Here is a 25,119-nt window from a genome sequence, read left to right as displayed (position 1 = left end):
GAAACGACCCTCTCCCCCCAAAACGATCATCTCTCACTCCTGAAACGACCCTCTCCCCCCAAAACGATCATCTCTCACTCCTGAAACGACCCTCTCCCCCCAAAACGATCCTCTCTCACTCCTGAAACGACCCTCTCCCCCCAAAACGATCATCTCTCACTCCTGAAACGTCCCTCTACCCCCAAATCGATCCTTTCTCACTCCTGAAACGACCCTCTCCCCCCAAAACGATCCTCTCTCACTCCTGAAACGACCCTCTCCCCCCAAAACGATCATCTCTCACTCCTGAAACGTCCCTCTACCCCCAAATCGATCCTTTCTCACTCCTGAAACGACCCTCTCCCCCCAAAGCGATCCTCTCTCACTCCTGAAACGACCCTCTCCCCCCAAAACAATCCTCTCACTCCTGCTATCCTCTCCCCCCAAAACGATCCTCTCTCACTCCTACTATCCTCTCCCCCCAAAACGATCCTCTCTCACTCCTACTATCCTCTCCCCCCAAAGCGATCCTCTCTCACTCCTGAAACGACCCTCTCCCCCCAAAACGATCCTCTCTCACTCCTACTATCCTCTCCCCCCAAAACGATCCTCTCTCACTCCTACTATCCTCTCCCCCCAAAACGATCCTCTCTCACTCCTACTATCCTCTCCCCCCAAAACGATCCTCTCTCACTCCTACTATCCTCTCCCCCCAAAACGATCCTCTCTCACTCCTACTATCCTCTCCCCCCAAAACGATCCTCTCTCACTCCTACTATCCTCTCCCCCCAAAACGATCCTCTCTCACTCCTACTATCCTCTCCCCCCAAAGCGATCCTCTCTCACTCCTACTATCCTCTCCCCCCAAAGCGATCCTCTCTCACTCCTACTATCCTCTCCCCCCAAAACGATCCTCTCTCACTCCTACTATCCTCTCCCCCCAAAGCGATCCTCTCTCACTCCTACTATCCTCTCCCCCCAAAACGATCCTCTCTCACTCCTACTACCCTCTCCCCCCAAAGCGATCCTCTCTCACTCCTACTATCCTCTCCCCCCAAAGCGATCCTCTCACTCCTACTATCCTCTCCCCCCAAAACGATCCTCTCTCACTCCTACAATCCTCTCCCCCCAAAACGATCCTCTCTCACTCCTACTATCCTCTCCCCCCAAAACGATCCTCTCTCACTCCTACTACCCTCTCCCCCCAAAACGATCCTCTCTCACTCCTACTACCCTCTCCCCCCAAAACGATCCTCTCACTCCTACTACCCTCTCCCCCCAAAACGATCCTCTCTCACTCCTACTATCCTCTCCCCCCAAAGCGATCCTCTCTCACTCCTACTATCCTCTCCCCCCAAAACGATCCTCTCTCACTCCTACTATCCTCTCCCCCCAAAGCGATCCTCTCTCACTCCTACTATCCTCTCCCCCCAAAACGATCCTCTCTCACTCCTACTATCCTCTCCCCCCAAAGCGATCCTCTCTCACTCCTACTATCCTCTCCCCCCAAAACGATCCTCTCTCACTCCTACTATCCTCTCCCCCCAAAGCGATCCTCTCTCACTCCTACTATCCTCTCCCCCCAAAACGATCCTCTCTCACTCCTACTATCCTCTCCCCCCAAAACGATCCTCTCTCACTCCTACTATCCTCTCCCCCCAAAACGATCCTCTCTCACTCCTGAAACTACCCTCTCCCCCCAAAGCGATCCTCTCTCACTCCTACTACCCTCTCCCCCCAAAACGATCCTCTCACTCCTACTACCCTCTCCCCCCAAAACGATCCTCTCTCACTCCTACTATCCTCTCCCCCCAAAACGATCCTCTCTCACTCCTACTACCCTCTCCCCCCAAAACGATCCTCTCTCACTCCTACTATCCTCTCCCCCCAAAACGATCCTCTCTCACTCCTGAAACTACCCTCTCCCCCCAAAGCGATCCTCTCTCACTCCTACTACCCTCTCCCCCCAAAACGATCCTCTCTCACTCCTACTACCCTCTCCCCCCAAAACGATCCTCTCTCACTCCTACTATCCTCTCCCCCAAAACGATCCTCTCTCACTCCTACTATCCTCTCCCCCCAAAACGATCCTCTCTCACTCCTACTATCCTCTCCCCCAAAACAATCCTCTCTCACTCCTGAAACTACCCTCTCCCCCCAAAGCGATCCTCTCTCACTCCTACTATCCTCTCCCCCCAAAACGATCCTCTCTCACTCCTACTATCCTCTCCCCCCAAAACGATCCTCTCTCACTCCTACTATCCTCTCCCCCCAAAACGATCCTCTCTCACTCCTACTATCCTCTCCCCCCAAAACGATCCTCTCTCACTCCTACTATCCTCTCCCCCCAAAGCGATCCTCTCTCACTCCTACTATCCTCTCCCCCCAAAACGATCCTCTCTCACTCCTGAAACTACCCTCTCCCCCCAAAGCGATCCTCTCACTCCTGAAACGACCCTCTCCCCCCAAAACGATCCTCTCTCACTCCTGAAACGACCCTCTCCCCCCAAAGCGATCCTCTCTCACTCCTACTATCCTCTCCCCCCAAAACGATCCTCTCCCCCCCCAAAGCGATCCTCTCTCACTCCTACTATCCTCTCCCCCCAAAGCGATCCTCTCTCACTCCTACTATCCTCTCCCCCCAAAGCGATCCTCTCTCACTCCTACTACCCTCTCCCCCCAAAACGATTCTCTCACTCCTACTACCCTCTCCCCCCAAAACGATCCTCTCTCACTCCTACTACCCTCTCCCCCCAAAACGATCCTCTCTCACTCCTACTATCCTCTCCCCCCAAAGCGATCCTCTCTCACTCCTACTACCCTCTCCCCCCAAAACGATCCTCTCTCACTCCTACTACCCTCTCCCCCCAAAGCGATCCTCTCTCACTCCTACTATCCTCTCCCCCCAAAACGATCCTCTCCCCCCCAAAGCGATCCTCTCTCACTCCTACTATCCTCTCCCCCCAAAGCGATCCTCTCTCACTCCTACTACCCTCTCCCCCCAAAACGATCCTCTCTCACTCCTACTACCCTCTCCCCCCAAAGCGATCCTCTCTCACTCCTACTATCCTCTCCCCCCAAAGCGATCCTCTCTCACTCCTACTATCCTCTCCCCCAAAGCGATCCTCTCTCACTCCTACTACCCTCTCCCCCCAAAACGATCCTCTCTCACTCCTACTACCCTCTCCCCCCAAAGCGATCCTCTCTCACTCCTACTATCCTCTCCCCCCAAAGCGATCCTCTCACTCCTACTATCCTCTCCCCCCAAAACGATCCTCTCTCACTCCTACAATCCTCTCCCCCCAAAACGATCCTCTCTCACTCCTACTATCCTCTCCCCCCAAAACGATCCTCTCTCACTCCTACTACCCTCTCCCCCCAAAACGATCCTCTCTCACTCCTACTACCCTCTCCCCCCAAAACGATCCTCTCACTCCTACTACCCTCTCCCCCCAAAACGATCCTCTCTCACTCCTACTATCCTCTCCCCCCAAAGCGATCCTCTCTCACTCCTACTATCCTCTCCCCCCAAAACGATCCTCTCTCACTCCTACTATCCTCTCCCCCCAAAGCGATCCTCTCTCACTCCTACTATCCTCTCCCCCCAAAACGATCCTCTCTCACTCCTACTATCCTCTCCCCCCAAAGCGATCCTCTCTCACTCCTACTATCCTCTCCCCCCAAAACGATCCTCTCTCACTCCTACTATCCTCTCCCCCCAAAACGATCCTCTCTCACTCCTACTATCCTCTCCCCCCAAAACGATCCTCTCTCACTCCTACTATCCTCTCCCCCCAAACGATCCTCTCTCACTCCTACTATCCTCTCCCCCCAAAACGATCCTCTCTCACTCCTACTATCCTCTCCCCCCAAAACGATCCTCTCTCACTCCTACTATCCTCTCCCCCAAAACGATCCTCTCTCACTCCTACTATCCTCTCCCCCAAAACGATCCTCTCTCACTCCTACTATCCTCTCCCCCAAAACAATCCTCTCTCACTCCTACTATCCTCTCCCCCCAAAGCGATCCTCTCTCACTCCTACTATCCTCTCCCCCCAAAGCGATCCTCTCTCACTCCTACTATCCTCTCCCCCCAAAACGATCCTCTCTCACTCCTACTATCCTCTCCCCCCAAAACGATCCTCTCTCACTCCTACTATCCTCTCCCCCCAAAACGATCCTCTCTCACTCCTACTATCCTCTCCCCCCAAAACGATCCTCTCTCACTCCTGAAACTACCCTCTCCCCCCAAAGCGATCCTCTCTCACTCCTACTATCCTCTCCCCCCAAAGCGATCCTCTCTCACTCCTACTATCCTCTCCCCCCAAAACGATCCTCTCTCACTCCTACTATCCTCTCCCCCCAAAACGATCCTCTCTCACTCCTACTATCCTTCATCGGAAAACAGAAAACAAAATAATTGCATCCAGTTGTGACATCACATTTCCACATGTTCAAATTTTAAGATAAATTGAACACTTCATTTAAAAAATATATATATATAAAAAGAAGCTTCTTTTATTTTATCATTAGATCCCACAGTGGAGCAAATCCTCCAGCAGATAGTACAGAGATTAGACCAGTGCCTTCAGAAAGTATTCACAGACCTTGATCCCCCCCCCCCCCCTCCCACAATTTGTTGTGTTACAGCCTTAATTTAAAATGGATTCAACTGAGATTTTGTGCCATTGATCTACATACAATATCCCATCATGTCAAAGTGAATTAAAAAAAAAAAAATTGTTTTGTTTTTTTATTAATGAATTTAAAGTTGTCTTGAATCAACACGTCTTCAACCTCTTTGTTATGGCAAGCCTAAATAAGTACAAAAAACGCATAATCATTTGCATGGACTATTTCCGTGTTCAATAAAATTGTTTACATTATTATTTTTTTTTAAATGGCTACCTCAACTCTGTACCCCCCACACGCAATTATCTGTAAGGTCCCTCAATCGAGTAGTGGATTTCAAGCAAAGATTTAACCACAAAGACCAGGGAGGTTTTTCAACAGATGGGTAGATGTGTTAAAACTAAAAACAGCAGACATTGAAGATCCCTTTGAGCATGGTGAAGTTATTAATTTAGGCTTTGGATGGTGTATCAATACACCCAGTCACTACAAAGATACAGGCGTCCCTTCCTAACTCAGTTGCCGGAGAGGAAGGAAACCGCTCAGGGATTTCACCATGGAGGTCAATGGTGACTTTAAAACAGTTTACAGAGTTTAACGGCTGTGATGGGAGACAACTGAGGATGGATCAACAACATTGTAGTTATTCCACAATACTAACCTAAATGACAAGAGTGAAAAGAAGGAAGCCTGCACAGAATAAAAATATTCCTTTACACGCATCCTGTTTGCAACAAGGCACTTAAGTAAGACTGCAAAAATTAACTTTTTGTCCTGACTACAAAGTGTTATGCTTGGGGCAAATCCAACACAGCCTTGCCAATGACAAGCATACCGATAACATGATGCAGGCACTGCCATGCTTGAGAATATGAAGAGTGGTACTCAATGTGGGAGTTTTTCAGGATAAAAAGAAGCGGACTAGAGCTTAGCACAGGCAAAATCCCAGAGGAAAACCTGGTTCAGTCTGCTTTCCAACAGACACTGGGAAACAAATTCACCTTTCAGCAGGACAGTAACCAAAAACACAAGGCCAAATCTACACTGGAGTCGCTTACCAAGACGACATTGAATGTTCCTGAGTGGCCTAGTTACAGGTTTGACTTCAAATTGGCTTGAACATCTATGGCAAGACTTGAAAATGGTTGTCTAGCAATGATCAACAAATCAACTTGACAGAGTTTGAAGATTTTTAAAAAAAGAATAAACGGCAAAATATTGTACAATCGAGGTGTGAAAAGCTCTTAAGAGACTTACCCAGAAAGACACAGCTGTATAGCACAGCCAAAAGGTGTTTCTAACATGTATTGACTCAGGGAAGTTTATACTCATTTAAAAGAGATCTTTTGGGGGGGAGCGGTAGAGGGGGTTGGGGGACTAGAGGGGGGGGTTGGGGACTGGTAATAGGCCCATGCTCATAGTCTCAACACCCTAGTGAGTGAGAGGTGTCCGTGTGATCAGTCAAGAGAAATAAAGAGACTTGAGAGCCGGAGGAGGAAAAAAAAAAAAAAAAACTGTCCCTCACAACAGTGGTACTGTAGTAGTACTAGATAGTAGTACTGTAGTAGTACTAGATAGTAGTACTGTAGTAGTACTAGTCTTCATTTCCCCAGACCAATCTTCTTGGCCTCCGTTTCGTAGATCAACAGCCTCCACATTTTAACTATGAACACCTCTGCCTCCTCGTCCAGAACCTGCAGGTACAAAACATCAGTTAGTGGGTCTCCTCTCTTAATAACACACGTTCTAACACCTGTTAGGTCTACTGCACTGTTGACGAGAACAAACTTAAGATTTAGAACGAACTCAAATGTTGGCTTACATTTGATAACATATGAACCGTAAACTGGTTAAGCCTATAAGATTGTTTTTCTATGACCACGTTTTAAAATCATGATCTATTATTTAACTCACCATGGCAACATCATCCAAGATCCCCTGCGGTGTGCCGTGAGACATCACCTGAGGAGACAAGAAGCTGGTGAAACACCGTGGAAGACAACACTCACAAAGCCTACTGCAGGGAATACGCCAGAGACAATGGGTCCTCAATACCACCTCCGTGTCCCATCGCTACCCCCGACCGTGTCCCATCGCTACCCCCGACCGTGTCCCATCGCTACCCCCGACCGTGTCCCATCGCTACCCCCGACCGTGCACCATCGCTACCCCCGACCGTGTCCCATCGCTACCCCCGACCGTGTCCCATCGCTACCCCCGACCGTGTCCCATCGCTACCCTCGACCGTGTCCCATCGCTACCCCCGACCGTGCCCCATCGCTACCCCCGACCGTGTCCCATCGCTACCCCCGACCGTGTCCCATCGCTACCCCCGACCGTGTCCCATCGCTACCCCCGACCGTGTCCCATCGCTACCCCCGACCGTGTCCCATCGCTACCCCCGACCGTGTCCCATCGCTACCCCCGACCGTGTCCCATCGCTACCCCCGACCGTGCCCCATCGCTACCCCCGACCGTGTCCCAACGCTACCCCCGACCGTGTCCCATCGCTACCCCCGACCGCTACCCCCGACCGTGTCCCATCGCAACCCCAGACCGTGTCCCATCGCTAACCCCGACCGTGTCCCATCGCTACCCCCGACCGTGTCCCATCGCTACCCCCGACCGTGTCCCATCGCTACCCCCGACCGTGTCCCATCGCTACCCCCGACCGTGTCCCATCGCTACCCCCGACCGTGTCCCATCGCTACCCCCGACCGTGTCCCATCGCAACCCCCGACCGTGTCCCATCGCTACCCCCGACCGTGTCCCATCGCAACCCCCAGACCGTGTCCCATCGCTACCCCCGACCGTGTCCCATCGCTACCCCCGACCGTGTCCCATCGCTACCCCCGACCGTGTCCCATCGCTACCCCCGACCGTGTCCCATCGCTACCCCAGAACGTGTCCCATCGCTACCTCCGACCGTGCCCCATCGCTACCTCCGACCGTGTCCCATCGCTACCCCCGACCGTGTCCATTCGCTGCCCCCGACCGTGTCCATTCGCTACCCCCGACCGTGTCCCATCGCTACCCCCGACCGTGTCCATTCGCTACCCCCGACCGTGTCCATTCGCTACCCCCGACCGTGTCCCATCGCTACCGCCGACCGTGTCCATTCGCTACCCCCGACCGTGTCCCATCGCTACCCCCGACCGTGTCCATTCGCTACCCCCGACCGTGTCCCATCGCTACCGCCGACCGTGTCCATTCGCTACCCCCGACCGTGTCCCATCGCTACCCCCGACCGTGTCCATTCGCTACCCCCGACCGTGTCCATTCGCTACCCCCGACCGCGTCCCATCGCTACCCCCGACCGCGTCCCATCGCTACCCCCGACCGCGTCCCATCGCTACCCCCGACCGCGTCCCATCGCTACCGCCGACCGCGTCCCATCGCTACCTCCGACCGCGTCCCATCGCTACCTCCGACCGCGTCCCATCGCTACCCCCGACCGCGTCCCATCGCTACCCCCGACCGCGTCCCATCGCTACCTCGGACCGTGTCCCATCGCTACCTCCGACCGTGTCCCATCGCTACCCCCGACCGTGTCCCATCGCTACCCCCGACCGTGTCCCATCGCTACCCCCGACCGTGTCCCATCGCTACCCCCGACCGTGTCCCATCGCAACCCCCGACCGTGTCCCATCGCTACCCCCGACCGTGTCCCATCGCTACCCCCGTGTCCCATCGCTACCATCGCTACCCCCGACCGTGTCCCATCGCTACCTCTGTGTCCCATCGCTACCCCCGTGTCCCATCGCTACCATCGCTACCCCCGTGTCCCATCGCTACCATCGCTACCCCCGACCGTGTCCCATCGCTACCTCCGTGTCCCATCGCTACCTCCGTGTCCCATCGCTACCCCCGTGTCCCATCGCTACCTCCGTGTCCCATCGCTACCTCCGTGTCCCATCGCTACCCCCGTGTCCCATCGCTACCCCCGTGTCCCATCGCTACCCCCGTGTCCCATCGCTACCCCCGTGTCCCATCGCTACCCCCGTGTCCCATCGCTACCCCCGTGTCCCATCGCTACCCCCGTGTCCCATCGCTACCCCCCGTGTCCTATCGCTACCCCCGACCGTGTCCCATCGCTACCCCCGTGTCCCATCGCTACCCCCGACCCGTGTCCCATCGCTACCTCCGACCGTGTCCCATCGCTACCCCCGACCGTGTCCCATCGCTACCCCCGACCGTGTCCCATCGCTACCTCCGTGGACAATGTGAAGAATAGAAGACTACAGTGGAAAAACATAGTGTCCCATCAATGCATTATAACGGCAAGCTTTAAGGTAAAGGAGTAGTTCACCCATTGACAAACATACACTGAGTGTACAAAATATTAGGAACATGCTCTTTCCATGACATAAACTAACCAGGTGAAAGATATGATTCCTTATTGATGTCATGTTTAAGCCTTGAGACAAATTGAGACATGGGTTGTGTTCGTGTGCCATTCAGAGGGTGAACGGGGAAGACAAAATATTTGTGACTTTGAATGGGGTTTGGTAGTAGGTGCCAAGGCGCACCGGTTTGTGTCAAGAACTGCAACGCTGCTGGGTTTTTCCCCACTCAACAGTTATTTTCCTGTGTGTATCATCGAGAATGATCAACCCACCCAAAGAACATCCGGTCAACATGGGCCAGCATTTCTGCGGAACGCTTTCGACACGTTGTAGAGTCCACGCCCCGACGTTAGGTGTTCCTAATGTTTTGTACACTCAGTGGGAAAGGTACATTGGATTTGTGCCATAAATGCCCCCCCCCACGTACGTGTGAACTAAACGAACGCCTTGGGTTGCAGTCATACCTTGTCTACAACCTTCTTACAAGGTAAGATGTCATCCTTCCTCAGACAAATCATTCTCTCTCCCACTCAATCAGTTACCGACTCACCTTCGAACAGACAAAGTCCACTAGCGTAGCTTCCTCCTCTCCGATGTACTCTATAATCTTCTTGTTGATCCAGGGCCTGATGCGGCGCTCCATCAGAGTCTGAGACAGGAAGAAGAACAAGAGGTTTCAGACATCCGGTGATTTACAGAGAATTACTAGTTCTTCCCACATCGCTTTTCAATTTCCAGTTGACCAAATATGTCAAGAGTAGATTAGGTTGTCCACAGAGGAGCAGGACCCTTGGGACTTGTCAGTGTGTGTGAACCCTACGGGATGTTTGAATCACTCCTTAACGCTGTAATCGTCACGTTATTACCAACCAGAGCTCTGGGGCCGACCTGCCTCATCATCATCATCATCATCAGGGTAGCCTAGTGGTTAGAGCGTTGGACTAGTAACCGAAAGGCTGCAAGTTCAAATCCCCGAGCCGACAAGGTACAAATCTGTCGTTCTGCTCCTGAACAACGCAGTTAACCCGCTGTTCCTAGGCCGTCATTGAAAATAAGAATTTGTTCTTTAACTGACTTGCCTAGTTAAATAAAGGTTCAATTTTTAAAAATCCTCCTCCTCCTTACCGAGTCCACAGCAGTCCAGTCCAGAGGGTAGTTAAACAGATCCGGTCTGGCCGTAGGGATCTTCTCAATGAGACTCCTGATGTGTTTCCGTTTCTCCTCTGTGTTTTGTCCTCCCTTCCCTCCGGGTACCTCTGCCCCGTCCAGACCCAAGCTCTTATCATCCTCGCCGTAGTCCAGCGGAACCAGCTTACGTTTACGAGGCGCCTCGTCGGCCTCCTCCTCGCCGAACTTGTTGAAGACGCTGTCGACGTTGGCCAGCTTCTTACGTTTACTCCCAGTGTGGATCTGATGGTTGGGGCTGGCGCCTGGAGACGGAGAGAGAGAGAGACGCGTTAGATAGGGGACGGAGAGAGAGAGAGAGACGGGTTATAGAGGGGACGGAAAGAGAGACGGGTTATAGGGGACGGAGAGAGAGAGACGGGTTATAGGGGACGGAGAGAGAGACGGGTTATAGAGGGGAAAGAGAGAGAGAGAGACGGGTTATAGGGGACGGAGAGAGAGAGACGGGTTATAGGGGACGGAGAGAGAGACGGGTTATAGGGGACGGAGAGAGAGACGGGTTATAGAGGGGACGGGGAGAGAGAGAGAGGCGGGTTATAGGGGACGGAGAGAGAGAGACGGGTTATAGAGGGGACGGAGAGAGAGAGACGGGTTATAGAGGGGACGGAGAGAGAGAGACGGGTTATAGTGGGGACGGAGAGAGAGAGAGACAGGTTATAGAAGGGACGGAGAGAGAGACGGGTTATAGAGGGGACGGAGAGAGAGACAGGTTATAGAGGGGACGGAGAGAGAGACAGGTTATAGAGGGGACGGAGAGAGAGACGGGTTATAGAGGGGACGGAGAGAGAGAGACAGGTTATAGAGGGGACGGAGAGAGAGAGACGGGTTATAGAGGGGACAGAGAGAGAGAGACGGGTTATAGGGGACGGAGAGAGAGAGACGGGTTATAGGGGACGGAGAGAGAGACGGGTTATAGGGGACGGAGAGAGAGACGGGTTATAGAGGGGACGGGGAGAGAGAGAGAGGCGGGTTATAGGGGACGGAGAGAGAGAGACGGGTTATAGAGGGGACGGAGAGAGAGAGACGGGTTATAGAGGGGACGGAGAGAGAGAGACGGGTTATAGTGGGGACGGAGAGAGAGAGAGACAGGTTATAGAAGGGACGGAGAGAGAGACGGGTTATAGAGGGGACGGAGAGAGAGACAGGTTATAGAGGGGACGGAGAGAGAGACAGGTTATAGAGGGGACGGAGAGAGAGACGGGTTATAGAGGGGACGGAGAGAGAGAGACAGGTTATAGAGGGGACGGAGAGAGAGAGACGGGTTATAGAGGGGACAGAGAGAGAGACAGGTTAGAGGGGACGGAGAGAGAGAGAGAGAGAGCGAGAGAGAGAGACGGGTTATAGAAGGGACGGAGAGAGAGACGGGTTATAGAGGGGACGGAGAGAGAGACAGGTTATAGAGGGGACGGAGAGAGAGACAGGTTATAGAGGGGACGGAGAGAGAGACGGGTTATATAGGGGACGGAGAGAGAGAGACAGGTTATAGAGGGGACGGAGAGAGAGAGAGACGGGTTATAGAGGGGACGGAGAGAGAGACAGGTTATAGAGGGGATGGAGAGAGAGAGACGGGTTATAGTGGGGACGGAGAGAGAGAGACGGGTTAAAGTGGGGACGGAGAGAGAGACGGGTTATAGTGGGGACGGAGAAAGAGACGGGTTATAGTGGGGACGGAGAGAGAGAGAAAGACAGGTTATAGTGGGGACGGAGAGAGAGACGGGTTATAGTGGGGACGGAGAGAGAGAGAAAGACAGGTTATAGTGGGGACGGAGAGAGAGAGACGGGTTATAGTGGGGACGGAGAGAGAGAGAGACGGGTTATAGTGGGGATGGAGAGAGAGAGAGAGACGGGTTATAGTGGGGACGGAGAGAGAGAGACGGGTTATAGTGGGGACGGAGAGAGAGAGACAGGTTATAGAGGGGACGGAGAGAGAGCGACGGGTTATAGAGGGGACGGAGAGAGAGACGGGTTATAGAGGGGACGGAGAGAGAGAGAGAGAGACGGGTTATAGAGGGGACGGAGAGAGAGACAGGTTATAGAGGGGACGGAGAGAGAGAGACGGGTTATAGAGGGGACGAGAGAGAGACGGGTTATAGAGGGGACGGAGAGAGAGAGAGAGACGGGTTATAGAGGGGACGGAGAGAGAGAGAGAGAGAGACGGGTTATAGAGGGGACGGAGAGAGAGAGAGAGAGAGACGGGTTATAGAGGGGACGGAGAGAGAGAGAGAGACGGGTTATAGAGGGGACGGAGAGAGAGAGACGGGTTGGTGGGTTACAGTGGGTTATAGAGATTTGAGGGTCAAAGCTAGAGGGTCATACACTGACTAGACCGGGAGCGCGTGTATTCCATCACACGCATGTTGAAATATCAAAACCAACTCTGAACCAACTATATTAATTTGGGGACAGGTCGAAAAGCATTAAACATCAATGGACATTTAGCGAGCTAGCTTGCAGTCGCTAGCTAATTCGTCCTGTTTAGCTAGCTTGCAGTCGCTAGCTACTTCGTCCTGTTTAGCTAGCTTGCAGTCGCTAGCTACTTCGTCCTGTTTAGCTAGCTTGCAGTCGCTAGCTATTTCGTCCTGTTTAGCTAGCTTGCAGTCGCTAGCTACTTCGTCCTGTTTAGCTAGCTTGCAGTCGCTAGCTACTTCGTCCTATTTAGCTAGCTTGCAGTCGCTAGCTAATTTGTCCTATTTAGCTAGCTTGCTGTCACTAGCTAATTTGTCCTATTTAGCTAGCTTGCTGTCGCTAGCTAATTTGTCCTATTTTGCTACGCAGACGCTCGTTGCCGTCAGCAGTGTGGGTGCAATGATTGAAATAACGCGTATGCTTACTTTTATTTTGTTACGCGAGCGGTGTGGTCAGCACGTTAGACTGAGAGACAACGATGACGATTTAACCAGTTTGAGGCTGAGGCCAATCTTGTTCTAACTAGTTCAATCTAGTTTTAACTCACCCAGTTTGAGGCTGAGGCCAATCTTGTTCTAACTAGTTCAATCTAGTTTTAATTCACCCAGTTTGAGGCTGAGGCCAATCTTGTTCTAACTAGTTCAATCTAGTTTTAACTCACCCAGTTTGAGGCTGAGGCCAATCTTGTTCTAACTAGTTCAATCTAGTTTTAACTCACCCAGTTTGAGGCTGAGGCCAATCTTGTTCTAACTAGTTCAATCTAGTTTTAACTCACCCAGTTTGAGGCTGAGGCCAATCTTGTTCTAACTAGTTCAATCTAGTTTTAACTCACCCAGTTTGAGGCTGAGGCCAATCTTGTTCTAACTAGTTCAATCTAGTTTTAACTCACCCAGTTTGAGGCTGAGGCCAATCTTGTTCTAACTAGTTCAATCTAGTTTTAACTCACCCAGTTTGAGGCTGAGGCCAATCTTGTTCTAACTAGTTCAATCTAGTTTTAATTCACTCAGTTTGAGGCTGAGGCCAATCTTGTTCTAACTAGTTCAATCTAGTTTTAACTCACCCAGTTTGAGGCTGAGGCCAATCTTGGGATGCTGTTCTTCAGTGGGCCGGGCTTCAGGAGAATTTTCATGAGGGATGATGATGCCGCACGGAGACTCGTTGCCGGGGGAGTTGGGTGTGGCGCCGCCGCTGCCCGACGACACCGAGGGGGCCGATGTTATTGGCCGCATCGTGGGCTTCAGGTTTGGGTTTGGCCTGGCATCTGATGAGTCCTCCCGGTCACAATCATCAAGCTCCTCCCCTTCCTCCAAGTCATCGTCTGATTGGGGTTGAAGGTGCTGGAGAGAAGGCCTGTCTGCTCCTCTCCTGTCCCTGTGGTGCTCCCTCTCTCGGTGCTCCCTCTCCCGGTGCTCCCTCTCCCGGTGCTCCCTGTCCCGGTTTGGTTTCTCCTGCTGCACCTCCTCCTCTGGCACCGGCTTCACTGGGGGCTGCCGCCTCCGCTCTGCCTCCTCCTCCATCTTGGATTCAAATCAAATGTATTTAAAAGTGCATTTATACAAAAAAAGTCAACACACTAAAATAAAAATATATGAAAAATATGTGCATTGTCGATTCATGTTGATTCATGTTGATTCATGTTGATTCATGTTGATTCATGTTCATTGTCCCTATTTGACAGGGTACAATGCACATTGCTCATGTCTGTTGATGTGCCAGTTAGCCAGCTGACAGACGGCAGGGTTGTGTTCAGGAGGGAGGAAATGGTTGGAAACTGGAAGGTACAACCTGAACTTGAACAATAACAACACAGAGTTGACAGACAGAGACAGACAAACAGCAATAGAGCCAGACGGTCAGCCAGACAGACAGATGGCCATACAGACGTTCCAGACAGACAGCAATAGAGCCAGACAGACGGCCAGACATACCCTCTGCAGCTCGGCCTCAGGGTCTGGGTGTCCCTCAGCTAACAGTCTCTGTCTGATCTGATCATGCTCCTCCTTCTCCCGCTTCCTGTCTCTCTCATCCAGCTCCGTCTCCTTCTCACGGTCTCTCAGACGCTTCTGTAAAGCACTACCCCTGGAGGGAGAGAGAGGAAGGCCGGTCAGTCATACAGCATGAAAGGATACTTCAGGATTTTGGCCCTACTTCCTCAGAGAGAGAGATGAGGCCCTTTATCTACTTCCCCAGAGAGAGATAAACTGATGGATACCATTTCTGCATCCAGCATAAAGGAAGTTGGAGTTACTTTCACGAGCCAAATGCCTACCAGCGTTAGCGCAATGACTGAAAGTCTATGGTATCTGCTAGCAGTTAGCTTAGACCTTCAGTCATTGCGCTTAACACGCTAGTTAGCAATTGCGCTAACAATGTAGGGGTTAATATTAGGTCCCCAACAAGGACAATTGTGTTATAAAAGGTATGTCCTCACCTGTAGTATATCAGGTCATCTCTGTGTTATAAAGGTGTGTCCTCACCTGTAGTATTTCAGGTCATCTCTGTGTTATAAAAGGTGTGTCCTCACCTGTAGTATATCAGGTCATCTCTGTGTTATAAAAGGTGTGTCCTCACCTGTAGTATATCAGGTCATCTCTGTGTTATAAAGGTGTGTCCTCACCTGTAGTATTTCAGGTAATCTCTGTGTTATAAAAGGTGTGTCCTCACCTGTAGTATATCAGGTCATCTCTGTGTTATAAAAGGTGTGTCCTCACCTGTAGTATATCAGGTAATCTCTGTGTTATAAAGGTGTGTCCTCACCTGTAGTATTTCAGGTCGTCTCTGTGTTATAAAAGGTGTGTCCTCACCTGTAGTATATCAGGTCATCTCTGTGTTATAAAAGGTGTGTCCTCACCTGTAGTATATCAGGTCATCTCTGTGTTATAAAGGTGTGTCCTCACCTGTAGTATATCAGGTCATCTCTGTGTTATAAAGGTGTGTCCTCACCTGTAGTATTTCAGGTAATCTCTGTGTTATAAAAGGTGTGTCCTCACCTGTAGTATATCAGGTCATCTCTGTGTTATAAAAGGTGTGTCCTCACCTGTAGTATATCAGGTCATCTCTGTGTTATAAAGGTGTGTCCTCACCTGTAGTATTTCAGGTCGTCTCTGTGTTATAAAAGGTGTGTCCTCACCTGTAGTATATCAGGTCATCTCTGTGTTATAAAAGGTGTGTCCTCACCTGTAGTATATCAGGTCATCTCTGTGTTATAAAGGTGTGTCCTCACCTGTAGTATTTCAGGTCGTCTCTGTGTTATAAAAGGTGTGTCCTCACCTGTAGTATATCAGGTCATCTCTGTGTTATAAAAGGTGTGTCCTCACCTGTAGTATTTCAGGTCGTCTGTGTTATAAAAGGTGTGTCCTCACCTGTAGTATTTCAGGTCGTCTTTGTCATCGTCATAATCTTCCAGGAACTCTTTCAGGCGCTTGCCTTCTTTGGTCTGAAGAAGAACAAATGATTGCATACATTTAGCTTCCATGAGGTAAATGACGCATTCAAACGGCTAATATTATAGATGGTGTAAAGGCTTGTCTCCCATATGAATCTTCTCTTCGTGCCAGACTGGGTTCAAATGTCTTCTGTATTTATATGTACATAGAATACCTACTCATTCCAGGATTTATTTGTTTCTTTCTACATTGTAGAATACTAGTGAAGACATCAAAACTATGAAATAACAATTATGGAATCATGTAGTAACCAAAAAAAGTGTTAAAAATCGGTGGAAATCTGTCCTTTGGTATGATGAGTCCAAATTGGAGATTTTTTGGTTCCAACCGCCATGTCTTTGTGAGACGCAGTGTGGGTGAACGGATGATCTCCGCGTGTGTATTTCCCACTGTGAAGCATGGAGGAGGTGGTGTGATGGTGTGGGGGTGCTTAGCTGGTGACACTGTCTGTGATTTAATTGGAATTCAAGGCACACTTATCCAGTATTGCTATCACAGTATTCTGCAGCGATACGCCATCCCGCCTGGTTTGGACTTAGTGGGACTATCATTTGTTTTTCAACAGCACGATGACCCAACACACCTCCAGGTTGTGTAAGGGCTATTTTACCAAGGAGGAGAGTGATGGAGTGCTGCATCAGATGACCTGGCCTCCACAATCACCTGGCCTCAACCCAATTGAGATGGTTTGGGATGAGTCGGACCGCAGAGTGAAGGAAAAGCAGCCAACAAGTGCTCAGCATATGTGGGAACTCCTTCAAGACCGTTGGAAAACCATTCCAGGTGAAGCTGGTTGAGATAATGCCAAGAGTGTGCAAAGCTGTCATCAAGGCAAAAGGGTGGCTATTTGAAGAATCTCAAATATAAAATATAATTTTGATTTGTTTAACACTTTTTTTGGTTACTACATGATTCCATATGTGTTATTTCATATGTTTTGATGTCTTCACTATTATTCTACAATGTAGAAAATAGTCAAAATAAAGAAAAATCCTTGAATGAGTAGGTGTTCTAAAACTTTTCACCAGTATTGTATGTATGTACATTATTGTACTGCTCTAGGGATATAATTATTGTTTGGATAAACTTATTTAATATTATGTATTGATATTTTACCTTACATTTTTTCACTCTTATGCGATGCGCAATGCAGAGAACATTAGAAGAAGAATGATCATTGAATTACCACAGTGAATTATTGTTATGTTTGTGTATATGTCAATTAATCCTTTAAGGGATCGGTTGACAATTGGCAATTTGACACAAAAATAAAATAAAAATATATATTTTTTAAAATATATATATATTTTTTAAAACGTTAAAACGTTTAAAATTTTAAACGTTTAAAATGTTAACTGCATCTGGGAAAAGGGGTTGTTTTTCATTAAGAATCCCTCTTGTTCTCCACTCATTACCTGTATTAACTACACCTGTCAACCTAGTCAGTTGTACAACTGAATGCATTCAACTGAAATGTGTCTTCCGCATTTAACCCAACCCCTCTGAATCAGAGAGGTGCGGGGGGCTGCCATTATCGACATCCACGTCGTCGGCGCCCGGGGAACAGTGGGTTAACTGCCTTGTTCAGTGGCAGAACGACAGATTTTCAACAACTAGATTCAGCCACAGGACGATCTTTTGTTTAGTGGATGGTCAGGGGGCCGGAACATCATTACACATAATTAGTAGACCGCAAGAAACCCAAACAATTACTTGACTAAAACAGAATCATTTCAAAACTTGCTTACATTTCTATATGATCACACACACACACACACACACACACACACTACATTACATTTCATACATCTATTATACATTATATTATGCGTGGGAATAGCTTGGAACAGATTAACAACTAAATCACTTGGAGCTGATTTGCTGGTGTTTTCAGTTTTTTTTGCCCAACAATAAATAAATAGACATTTAAAATAATAAATAGACACCAAGGCAAAGAAAATCACCCGCGGGCCCAATCAGGCCCCGGATGTCTACTACCATCTCACGCCGTCTCTCGTCCTCTCGTTGGTTCTCTTTGTCGTAGTCCCGAGTCTTCTTCCTCTCTCTCATCTCCCAGTTCTTCAGACGCTGAAACAAGAGGAGCAACAGCCAATCAGCATCCCTGAATCAAAACAGGCCTGATATAAAAACACACAGATAGAACGCTGTTTTTTAGCCAATCAGCATCCCTGAATCAAAACAGGCCTGATATAAAACACACAGATAGAACGCTGTTTTTAGCCAATCAGCATCCCTGAATCAAAACAGGCCTGATATAAAACACACAGATAGAACGCTGTTTCAGCCAATCAGCATCTTTTCATAATGTACATACACATAGACAGGTGTTATATTGAGTTTTCTTACGACAGAGCCAGTATGAACACAGTGCCCGAGTCCCAAAAGACACCCTACACAGTGCACCAGGGCCCTTCGGGCTCAGGACAAAAGTAGTGCACTAGAAAACCATTGCAAAATACTGTGGTGCACTATATAGAGAATAGGGTGTCATTTGGGACACATATACTAAGTGCCTTAGGCCTGAGAGAAAGAGTAGTCAGACTGGCTGTGAATGGTTTTCTAATGATCAATTAGCCTTATAAAATTATAAACTTGGATTAATTTGCTAATACAACGTTCCATTGGAACACAGGACTGATATTCCATAATAAATCTGCCGTTTCCAGCTACAATAGTAATTTACAACATTAACAATGCCTACACTGTATTTCTGATCAATTTTATGTTATTTTAAAAATGGACAAAAAAAAAAAAGATGTGCTTTTCTTTCAAAAACAAGAACATTTCCAAGTGACCCCAAACTTTTAGATCAGTAGTGTACATACAAACAATCCTGCATACAAACATACATTTCTATTGTTTTACTTGCTATATTGTATTTACTTTGCCACCATGGCCTTTTTTTGCCTTTACCTCCCTTATCTCACCTCATTTGCTCACATCGTATATAAACTTGTTTCTACTGTATTATTGACTGTATGTTTGTTTTACTCCATGTGTAACTCTGTGTTGTTGTTTGTGTCGAACTGCTTTGCTTTATCTTGGCCAGGTCGCAACTGTAAATTAGAAGTTGTTCTCAACTGGCCTACCTGGTTAAATAAAGGTGTTCTCAACTAGCCTTCCTGGTTAAATAAAGGTGAAATATATAAAATAACTAATTAAATAAAGGTGAAATAAATAAAATACAAACAAACATACAAACAAACATACAAACAGACCTGTTGCGTTACAAGGATGCCCAAGTTTGTGGACTTGTGCAGCTACACAGGATTTACCATTCTTCCGTAGCTAATGTAGTTCTTGTGTTGTGTACTTGCGTAGGGTATAAATTCAGGCTTTAAACCTCGTCAAACATGGGACTACATGTCAAACATACTTCCTGGTAGGCAGTCTCCTTGTCCCTCATCTTCCTCTCCAGTTTCCTGCGTTCGTACGCCTCCTCCTGATCCTCCTCGCGGTCGTGTTTCTTCTCATCGCGGCTCCGTTCTCTACAGGAAGAGACGTGAGTTCAAACACTCGCCACTTAAGTGTTTCAGAACAAGAGTGCTGATCTAGGATCTGTCCATACAGTCTTATTCATTCTGATCTAGGATCTGTCCATATAGTCTTATTCATTCTGATCTAGGATCTGTCCATATAGTCTTATTCATTCTGATCTAGGATCTGTCCATATAGTCTTATTCATTCTGATCTAGGATCTGTCCATATAATCTTATTCATTATGATCTAAAAGGCAACACTGATCCTAGATCAGCACTCCTACTCTGACTACTCGGAGATGCTTTACAGGCCCAGATGTTTGTATAACACTACCCCTGGGAGGGAGACGGGGGAGGGAGAGGGGGGAGGCCAGTCAGTCATGCAGCGTTAACCTCATACCAACCTGTTTCAGCGTTAACCTCATACCAACCTGTTTCAGCGTTAACCTCATACCAACCTGTTTCAGCGTTAACCTCATACCAACCTGTTTCAGCGTTAACCTCATACCAACCTGTTTCAGCGTTAACCTCATACCAACCTGTTTCAGCGTTAACCTCATACCAACCTGTTTCAGCGTTAACCTCATACCAACCTGTTTCAGCATTAACCTCATACCAACCTATTTCAGCGTTAACCTCATACCAACCTGTTTCAGCGTTAAACCTCATACCAACCTGTTTCAGCGTTAACCTCATACCAACCTGTTTCAGCATTAACCTCATACCAACCTGTTTCAGCTTTAACCTCATACCAACCTGAATCTGCGTTAACCTCATACCAACCTGTTTCAGCGTTAACCTCATACCAACCTGAATCTGCGTTAACCTCATACCAACCTGTTTCAGCGTTAACCTCATACCAACCTGAATCTGCGTTAACCTCATACCAACCTGTTTCAGCGTTAACCTCATAACAACCTGTTTCAGCGTTAACCTCATACCAACCTGTTTCAGCGTTAACCTCATACCAACCTGTTTCAGCGTTAACCTCATACCAACCTGTTTCAGCGTTAACCTCATACCAACCTGTTTCAGCGTTAACCTCATACCAACCTGTTTCAGCATTAACCTCATACCAACCTGTTTCAGCGTTAACCTCATACCAACCTGTTTCAGCGTTAACCTCATACCAACCTGTTTCAGCGTTAACCTCATACCAACCTGTTTCAGCGTTAACCTCATACCAACCTGTTTCAGCGTTAACCTCATACCAACCTGTTTCAGCGTTAACCTCATACCAACCTGTTTCAGCGTTAACCTCATACCAACCTGGTTCAGCGTTAACCTCATACCAACCTGTTTCAGCGTTAACCTCATACCAACCTGTTTCAGCGTTAACCTCATACCAACCTGTTTCAGCATTAACCTCATACCAACCTGTTTCAGCGTTAACCTCATACCAACCTGTTTCAGCGTTAACCTCGTACCAACCTGGATCTACTGCGGTCTATGCTGACTTCTCGACTCCTCTCCTTCACGCGCTCCCTCTCTCCTCTGTCTCCCCTCTCCCTCTCCCTCGTCCGTTCACGGTCCCGATCGATGCGTTCTCGATCCCGGTCCCGCTCTCTCTCCTTGTTGTTGTTGTCGTTTCGTTCCTTCTCCTTCTCTCTCTCCTTCTCCCTCTCGCGGTCCCGGCGCTCCCTCTCTCGCTCCCTCTCTTTGTCCCTCTCCCTCCTGTCCTTATCGATCTCTTGCCGTTCCTGCTCTTTCTTTCCCTTCTCCTCCTCCAGTTTCTACGGGAAGAAGAGGAGTATCCTGTGTTATCACTCTACCGTTGTATTCAACCACGGACAACAGTTTCTACAGGAAGAGGGAATACACTGTTAGTCACTCTGCTGTGCCGGAAAAGATGGCTGCCGTTTTACTGGCTCCTAACCAATTGCAAATTTTTTTTTTCACGTTGTTTGTAACTTATTTTGTACATAATGTTTCTGCTACTGTCTTTTGACCGAAAACAGCTTCTGGAACACCGATTTACTCACCTCGAACTGGACATAGATTATTTTTTTTTCTTTAACGAGCCGGACATGAAGGAAATCCCTGTCATTCGCATGAAGAGAAGATGTCGATACAGGGGACAGAGGTCCGGGTGCCTTGGCGAGTAGGTAACCCGCCTCTACCATCCATCCTATTGGCCAACGTGCAATCACTGGAGAATAAACTGGACGAGCTCCGTTCAAGACTATCAACCTACCAACCGGACATTAAAAACTGTAATATCTTATGTTTCACTGAGTCGTGGCTGAACGACGACATGGATAATATACAGTTGGCTGGGTTTATGCTGCATAGGCAAGATAAAAAAGCTGCCTCCGGTAAGACAAAGGGTGGCGGTCTGTGTCTTTTGGTCAATAACAGCTGGTGTGTGAAATCAAATATTAAGGAACTCAAGGTTTTGCTCATCTGAGGTAGAGTATCTCACGATAAAATGTAAATCACACTATTTACCAAGAGAGTTTAGCATCTATATTTTTCGTAGCTGTCTATTTACCACCACAGACCGATGCAGGCACTAAGACTGCACTCAACCAACTGTATAAAGCCGTAAGCAAACAAGAAAATGCTCATCCAGAGGCGGCGCTCCTAGTGGCCCGGGACATTAATGCAGTGAAACTTAAATCCGTTTCACCTCATTTCTACCAGCATGTCACATGTGCAACAAGAGGGAAAAAAACTCTAGACCACCTTTACTCCACACACAGAGACGTGTACAAAGCTCTCCCTCGCTCTCCATTGGGAAAATCTGACCATAATTATATCCTCCCGATTCCTGCTTACAAGATAAAACTAAAGCAGGAAGCACCAGTGACTCGGTCAATACGGAAGTGGTCAGATGACGCAGATGCAAAGTTACAGGACAGTTTTGCGAGCACAGACTGGAATATGTTCCGGGACTCATCCGATGGCATTGAGGAGTATACCACATCAGTCACCGGCTTCCTCAATAAGTGCATCGATGACATTGTCCCTAAGGTGACTGTACGTACCAACCAGAAGCCATGGATTTACAGGCAGCACACGCACTGAGCTAAAAGGCTAGAGCTGCTTCTTTCAAGGAGCGTGAGACTAATCCGGACACTTATAAGAAATCCCGCTATGCCTGCCGACGAACCATCAAACAGGCAAAGTGTAAATACAGGACTGAGATTTAATCCTATGTGGGAGGGCTTGCAAAGTAAAGTATTACAGACTACAAAGGGAAGCCCATCCGCGAGCTGCCCAGTGACAAGCCTACCAGACGAGCTAAATGACTTCTATGCGCGCTTCGAAGCAAACAACACTGAAGCATGCATGAGAGCACCAGCTGTTCCGGATGACTAGGTGATCACACTCGCCGTAATCGATGTGAGTAAGACCTTTATACAGGTCAACATTCACAAGGCCACAGGGCCAGACGGAATACCAGGACGTGTACTCCGAGCATGCACTGACCAACTGGCAAGTGTGTTCACTGACATTTTCAACCTGTCCCTGGCCGAGTCCGTAATACCCACATATTTCACACAGACCACCATAGTTAGGTAGGTTCTTGGGCACAGGGACTGACTACCGACACGTAGCACTCACATCTGTAGCCATGAAGTGCTTTGAAAGGCTGGTCATGGTTCACAACACCATCATCCCAGAAACCTTAGACCTATTCCAATTTGCATATCGCCCCAACACATCCACAGATGATGCAAAATCTATTGCACCCCACAAAGCCCTTTCCCATATGGACAAAAGTAACCTACGTGAGAATGCTATTCATTGACTACTGCTCAGCATTCAACAACATAGTTCTCACAAAGCTCATCACTAAGGACCCTGGGACTAAACATCTCCTCTCTGCAACTGGTTCCTGGTAAGGGTAGGCAACATCACATCTGTCACACTGATTCTCAACACCCTGTGTACACCCTGTTCACCCATGACTGCATGAACAAGCACGACTCCAACCCCATCATTAAGTTTGCCGATGACACAATAGAGGTAGGTCTGATCACCGACAACGAGACAGCCTATAGGGAGGAGGTCAGAGACCTGGAAGTGTGGTGCAAGGACGACAACTTCTCCCTCAAAGTGATCAAGACAAAGGAGATGATTGTGGACTACAGGAAAAGGAGGACCGAGAACACCATCATTCTCATCGACGGGGCTGCAGTGGAGCAGGTTGAGAGCTTCAAGTTCCTTGGTGTCCACATCATCAACACAGTCATGAAGAGGACACGACAACGCTTATTCCCCCTCAGGAGACTGAAAAGATTTGGCATGGATCCTCAAAAAGTTCTACAGCGGCACCATTGAGAGCATGCAGACTGGTTGCATCACCGTCTGGTATGGCAACTGCTCGGCCTCCGACCGCAAAGCTCTACAGAGGGTAGTGCGTACGGCCCAGTACATCACTGTGGCCAAGCTTCCTGCCATCCAGGACCTCTATACCAGGCGGTGTCAGAGGAAGGCCCTAAAAATTGCCAAAGATTCCAACCACCCTAGTCATAGACTGTTCTCTCTGCTACCGCACGGCAAAGGGTACCGGAGTGCAAGTCTAGGTCCAAAAGTCTTCTTAACAGATTCTACCTCCAAGCCATAAGACTGCTGAACAGCTAATCAAATGGCCCCCGGACAATTTGCATTGCCCCCCCCCCCCAATGTTTTACGCTGCTGCTACTCACTGTTTATTATCGATAGTCACTTTATCCCGACCTACATATACACTACCTTTCAAAAGTTTGGGGTCACTTAGAATCCTTGTTTTTGAAAGAAAAGCTTTTTTTTTTGTCCATTGAAATGTGTGTGTGTGTGTGTGTGCGCAGAGTCCAGTGTGTGTGTGTGTGTGTGTGTGTGTGTGTGTGTATATATAGAGTCCAGTGTGTGTGTATATATATATATATATATATATATATATATATATATATAGAGTCCAGTGTGTGTGTGTGTACATAGAGTCCAGTGTGTGTCTATGACTTGGGTGGCTGGAGTTGGACAATATTTTGGGGCCTTCCTATGACACTGGTATAGAGGTCCTGGATGGCAGGGAGCTTGGCCCCAGTGATGTACTGGGCCCTACTCACCACCCTCTGTAGCGCCTTGCCTTCGGGTGCCTTGCAGTTACCGTACCAAGTGGTGATGCAGACAGTCAAGACGATGCTGTAGAACTTTGAGGATCTGAGGGCCAATGCCAAATATTTTCAGCGTCAGGGGGAAGAGGTGCTGGTGTGCCCTCTTTACAGCTGTGTGGGTGTGTGTGGACCATGTGAATGCCTTAGGAACACTCAACTGTGGACACTGAGGAACTCTCAACCCGCTCAACTCATCCTATAGGTCCATCATCAGCTGCTTTGTCTTGCTGACGTTGAGGGAGAAGTTGTAGTCCTGGTCTCTGACCTCCTCCCTATAGGCTCCCTCATTGTTGTCGGTGATCAGTCCTACCACCATTGTGTCGTCAGCAAACTGCAAAATGACGATGTTGGGAGTCATGCGCGGCCTTGCAGTCTTGGGTGAACTGGGAGTACAGGAAGGGACTAAGCACCCAACCCTGAGGGGGCCCCGTGTTGATGGTCAGTGCGGCGGATGTGTTGTTACCTACCCTCGCAACCTGGGGACTGCTCATCAGGAAGTCCAGGATCCAGTTGCAGACGGAG

At 48.8% G+C, this 25,119-nt stretch overlaps 1 protein-coding gene across 4 annotated transcripts in view; it reads right to left on the bottom strand.

Annotated features, from left to right (window-relative positions):
* Positions 1-4,474: 4,474 nt before the first annotated feature.
* Positions 4,475-25,119, bottom strand: part of LOC110506001 (RNA-binding protein 25) — a 46,844-nt gene continuing 26,199 nt past the window's right edge. For 3 of the 4 annotated variants that reach the window (XM_090221393.1, XM_090221394.1, XM_090221396.1), the window contains 10 exons: positions 20,927-21,228; positions 19,393-19,504; positions 17,994-18,083; positions 15,912-15,985; positions 14,478-14,628; positions 13,610-14,066; positions 10,084-10,388; positions 9,509-9,607; positions 6,527-6,574; positions 4,475-6,306 (listed from right to left, as the gene is read on the bottom strand). In XM_090221393.1, the coding sequence (XP_090077519.1) occupies positions 6,214-6,306; positions 6,527-6,574; positions 9,509-9,607; positions 10,084-10,388; positions 13,610-14,066; positions 14,478-14,628; positions 15,912-15,985; positions 17,994-18,083; positions 19,393-19,504; positions 20,927-21,228 (1,731 nt within the window). In that variant the 3' untranslated portion in view covers positions 4,475-6,213. Of the gene's footprint in view, positions 6,307-6,526; positions 6,575-9,508; positions 9,608-10,083; positions 10,389-13,609; positions 14,067-14,477; positions 14,629-15,911; positions 15,986-17,993; positions 18,084-19,392; positions 19,505-20,926; positions 21,229-21,477; positions 23,907-25,119 lie in introns of those variants that run through there. The other variant, XM_090221395.1, reaches the window with a different exon arrangement.

Source organism: Oncorhynchus mykiss, chromosome 25, assembly GCF_057628025.1.
Source record: "Oncorhynchus mykiss isolate SJ-2025 chromosome 25, ASM5762802v1, whole genome shotgun sequence".
Classification (NCBI taxonomy): domain Eukaryota; kingdom Metazoa; phylum Chordata; class Actinopteri; order Salmoniformes; family Salmonidae; genus Oncorhynchus; species Oncorhynchus mykiss.
Note: the sequence above shows the minus strand (reverse complement) of the source record. Positions and strands in the feature narration are given on the sequence as shown.